The 5,355-nt window shown below is 42.7% G+C and overlaps 1 protein-coding gene across 1 annotated transcript in view; it reads left to right on the forward strand.

Moving 5' to 3' along the window:
* The window catches only part of LOC125486705, a 22,211-nt gene extending 20,734 nt beyond the window's left edge, over positions 1 to 1,477 (forward strand). The window contains exon 7 of the mRNA XM_048615374.1: positions 1,226 to 1,477. Within this exon, the coding sequence (XP_048471331.1) occupies positions 1,226 to 1,477 (252 nt within the window). The remainder of the gene's footprint in view (positions 1 to 1,225) is intronic.
* The last annotated feature ends 3,878 nt before the right edge of the window (positions 1,478 to 5,355 follow it).

Genomic DNA, 5,355 nt, shown 5'->3' on the forward strand with positions numbered 1-5,355 from the left:
TGTGTGTGTGTGTGTGTGAGTGTGTGTGTGTGTGGAATGGGGTGTTGTTTGTCTGTGTGTGAGTATAATGTGATTGTTGATGTTTTCTGGTAGTGTAGGGGATATTTACAAAACAGCAAGGGATACGTTTGTGTTTCCTGAGCTCTTAGGGACCGAAAGCCGAGACACGACCATGCCCCAACATTGGTGAATAGTGTTATTCCACACTTGTCAGACTCCCACTGCTTTCAGCAGGGCTGAGTGGTGACTGCATCAGCACTTTAAGAATCCATGCTGAGGCTACCTTTAGTGTCACAGCAGCAAATTGCTTTCACAGTGAGATGGTGGACGTCGACTTTTTACGGTCAGTTTCATCATCCATTGACGTTTGTCCCAACCAGCTTTTATGGCCACAGAAGGTTGGTCCAGTTAAATTTCAGGTCAACGGTGACCCCCAGGAGTTTGGTAGTGGCAGATTCAGTATTGAATGCTGCTGGAGATGGTGACTTTCTGGCACTTGTCTGTTGCCCATTCACAAATGTATGTTTTTCAGAAATCGCCTATGTTTTCGCTTCAAAGTAAGGGATACCCAGGATCAATTTTGAAAATGGATAGGAAGTCAAGTGAAGAATAGAAAGCGATGAGGACATGTTCAATAATAGTTTAATATGAAGCAAAAATCAACAAATCAATTAGAATGCTGAACTATCGAGCTGAAGAATGCTGTGTAAATCAAAAGGATTCTTACATAAACTGGATGGTTCTCCAGCCTGCTTGATTTAGTTCTGGTCACCAAGACCTAAGAGAAAGTTCATACAGTGGAGGCTGTGCAGAGAAATGTCCAGGAGACTGATTCTGAAGAGCAGGAGAGGCTGGAAACTGATTGGCTTTTGAGCCTAAACAGGAAGTGTCCAAGTGGTGATCTCAAAGAGGAATATCAGAGTTAAAGAGATGGAAAAGATAAACTCAAAACACTTTCTCAAACTGAACAAAAATAGGGCAATCAGAGAGGGAGGATGTCACAAAGCCATTGAGAAAATGGGCAAGGGAAGCGACTAAAATATAGATTTGTTGTTGTTGTCTTACCCACTCATAGCTGAAGATGTAAAATGTCATTGAATGCAAAGCGATAGACCACCCCATTATCCAGCCTGTCACTCTGGTGCAGTACTATAGGAGTGCTGCATTGACAGTGGTGCTGTCTTTCAGACAAATCGTCAAGCTAAGGCCATGTTTACCTGTTCAGATGGAAACGAATTTCAGTTGGAAGAGCAAGAGAGTTCTCACGGGCAAAACCTTTCAGCTAATTTCACTGAAACGGATTAAACTAAAACCAGTTTTCTCAGCTGGGTGCAAAACTCCCTGTGGCACTATTTCGAAGAAGCATGTGAGAGTTATCCCAGTGCAATGTTCAAATCGTTACACATTAATTAACATCCCCAAAACAGATTACCGAGTCATTATGGCATTGCTGTTTGTGGGAGCTTGCTGTGCCTGAGTTGGCTGCTACCTACACTTCAGAAATATTTCATTGGTCTGAAACACTTCAGGGACATTGTGGAAGCCTGTAAACAAATCCAGCTTCTACCTTGGGTTCTGGGAATGAAGGAGGACCGTTTTGACTATTTGACTGAATGCCACATTAAGCCTCACCAAACTTGTGGGAGCTCCATTGGGGTTGTCCCTGCTCCAACTATTGTCAGGAGTCCACCAGAAATCCCAGTTGTGTGCATAAACTGATAACAGACATGTGTTCAATTGCAAGAGGACATTTGAGAAAATTCCTCCCATTAGTATTATTCCTGGAAAGTGGAGTGCCAAAGGACAGTGTAGAGAAATGTCCAGGAGACTGGTACTGAGGCAGAGGAAAGGAAAAGATAAACCTACAACACTTTCACAAACTGAACAAAAATAGGATAACCAGATTCTGACGCCTCAGAATCAGCCTCCCATACGTTTCTCTGCCCAGTCCTGCTATCTAGATTAAAGACTTGGAGGAGACGGCAGAATGAAATGTATTAAAATTTACTGATGGTACAAAAATAAGTGGGAGGGCGTATTGTGACGAGGACATAAGGAATCTGCAAGGGGATAGGTTGAGTGAGTGGGCAAAACTTGGCAGCTGGAGTTTAATTTAGGGAAGTGTGAAGTCATGCACTTTTGTAAGAAGAATCAAAAGATAGACCATTTAAATGGAGAGAGACTCCAAAACAGTGCAGCACAGAGGGTTCTGGATGTTCTTGTGTGCGTGAAACACAAAACGTTAGCATGCAGTTGCAGCAAGTAATAAGGAAAGCAAATAGAATTGAGCTTTATTGCTTGGGGATTGAAGTTTTAAAAACAATGAAGTCTTGCTACAACTGGGTGAAGCTCCACCTGGAGTATTGTCTACAGCTTTTGTCACTGTATTTAATAAAGGACATATTAGTATTGGAGACGTTAGAAAAGAGATTCACTCAATTGATTCCTGGGACAAAAGGATTGACTTATCAAGAATAGCTAAACAGGCTCTGCCTTTATTTATTAGAGTGTCGAAGAAAGAAGAATCTTATTTAAATATACAAGATTCTCAGAGGTCTTGACAGGGTAGATGTTGAGAAAGTTGTTTCTGCTGTTGGTTGGAATCTTAAACGGGAGACACAATCTTGAGTTAATGACCAATCTGTGTATTGTATGAGACATTATATGGAGTTTTCATCTGACCTCTGAGATGGATGTAACCCCTGACCCCTGACCCCAGTACTATTTGAGGAAGGGCGGTGGGATTCTGTCAAGTGTCCTGACCAATAATGTTTCTTCAATCAGCATCACAGAACCTCTCATCTTCAGGTTATTGTTTGTGGGATCTTGCTGTGTGTGAATTGATGCTGCTACTTTCTCTATGATGGCTATGCTTTAAAAGAACCTAACTGACGTAAAACATTTTAGATTACCATATGAGTGAGATATCTTTCCTTTGTGAACCGTTCCTTTGGTAGATGCGAGAGGGAGAGCAGGTAAAGTTCAGTGAGGGGAGCTACATTCAGACTTGTCCTGAGCATCCTGGGAAAAGTAAAATGTGTTGCCTGGCACATCGGGCATGTGAGCCAGATTGCCTACCTCATACCCAAGTCGAGTTAAATTCCTTGCCAGTGGAGAAGCCTGACTTTTCTGGAGTGGTGTATGTAGTTCTCGTCTTGTTGTTTTAGGAAGGATATTATTAAATTGGAGGGGCTCAGAAAAGCTTTACCAGGATGTTGCCAAGTATGGAAGGTTTGAGATATAAAAATAGGCGGGATAGGCTGGGGCTTTCTTTCACTGGAGTGTAGGAGGGTGAGGGATGACATTATAGAAGTTTATAAAATCATGAGAGGCATAGATAAGGTGACTAGCTAAGGTCTTTTCCCCAGGGTAGGGGAATTCAAAACTAGAGGAGCAGTGTGGATTTGTTGGGTCGAATGGCCTGTTTCCACACTGTAGGGATTCTAGGAGGCATATTTTTAAGGTAAGAGGAGAAAGATTTAAAAGAGACCTGAGGGATAGCCTTTTTTTAAACAGAGGGTGGTTTGTGTGTGGAATGGACTGCCAGAGGATGCAGGTATAATTACAACATTTAAAGATATTTAGATGAGTTAATGAGTAAGAAAGGTTTGACGGATATGGGTCAAATGTAGGCAAGCGGGACTAGTTTAATTTGGGATTATGGTTGGTATGGACTGGTTGGACGAAAGGTCCATTTCCGTGCTTTATGACTCTATGACTCCATTGCTTGCAAGTGCTTGGTGCAGGCACGAGAGCTGAATTTTCAGTGGCCACTGGAGATTGGTTAAATTATGGTCTAACAGAAAATCACACCCTCAGAGGGCATTACCAATTTGTGACACCTCAGTGATACACTTAGATTGACAAACAGAGGGTGAGGGGTGGGTGGAGCCATTTTGCTGTCTATTTAGATGTCTGATTTATCTTAAAGAAATGCACCAATGACACTAGTTGTAAATCTAAAAAGATTTATTTCCAGTACTTTAAAAAGTCCTAAAACTTATAGGATTCTGTAGACACAGATATCTTAGCTGGAAGCCACCTATTCCCCACTTCAGTGGGAGCTTCTCTGTTTATTTACCTCTCTAGAACAGGCCATAGGCTTCAGCAAATAAACACAGTTAGATTAACATCATGCAACACAGCTCAATCAAACCATCGAACGCTATAGCCAGCAACCTGCATATCTCCAATGAAATGCTTCTGGAGCTTATTGTACAGCTTATTGTAGAGCTTGAGTAAAGTATGGACAGCAACAATTAGCAATTTTCAAATAGCAGGCTCAGGAAATGTAGAAGTTCTGGGGAACATCTGAGCACATCAGTGAGAGGCACAGCAGAGAGAAATGAGTGCTTGTGACTGCAGTGTGAGTAAGTTGTATGATAGCAGAGACTTAAATGCTGTTGCTCATGGAGTTGCACAGAATGACCATCCTCGGAGTTGGAAGGTTTGGTTTGGCTTTGCTGACACATCCAGCAGAACCTGTTGGTCTGATTCAAAGGAGGGAGGAGCAGCTCTGCTGTCCATTGATCATTGAGGAGGGCCTCACATCAGACAAACACTCGGCCGCCGAGCAACCTCTGTCCAAACCATCACTGCCCCCACCCTGCTTCTCCTCCACATCAATTTCCAGAGACAATGACAAACTTGGTCATAGCCGCCATTTGTCTTTTTTAAAATCAAATCTCCTGCCTCCTGCCCAGGCCTGACTTCCTGACTGGACACTGAACTTGCCTCTGGGCCAACTGGTTGCTACCAATTCCAAAATGACATTGTGTCACAGCCTCCGACACATTGTAATATCAGGAGCTGGAAATGTTCTGGGTGCCAGGTTCCCAAATGAACATTAAACCCCTGGGTGACTGTTATTCCCAGATTGGAGACCTGCAGCTCAATCTACGCTGATCGTTAAAATGTTTTGTACAAAAGTAAAGCTCCAAAAGGCTAATACAAGGGGATAGAAGGCATGCTTTAGTTGTACAAACCCTTGCTTAGACTGTATTTGGTGTCACTATGAGTAATCCTGGCCACCAGAATCTAAGGATATACTGGCCTTGGAGAGAGTAGTATAAATATACAAGAATGATAGGGAGACACCAAAAGTTTACACAGAAACATAGAAACTTAGATAATAAGAACAGGAATAGGCTATTCAGTCCTTCAAGCCTGTTCTACCATTCAATCTGATCATGGCTGATCCTCCAACTCAGTGGCCTGTTCCTGCTTTCTTCCCCCTACCCTTTGTTCCCCTTAGGCCTAAGAACTAAACCCTCAACTTAAGCCTATTTGTAACTCCTTCTTGTTTTGGCCTCAACTGCTTTCTGAGGCAGAGAATTCCACAGGCTCAGCACTCTC

Source organism: Rhincodon typus, chromosome 32 (genome assembly GCF_021869965.1).
Source record: "Rhincodon typus isolate 14 chromosome 32, sRhiTyp1.1, whole genome shotgun sequence".
Classification (NCBI taxonomy): Eukaryota; Metazoa; Chordata; class Chondrichthyes; order Orectolobiformes; family Rhincodontidae; genus Rhincodon; species Rhincodon typus.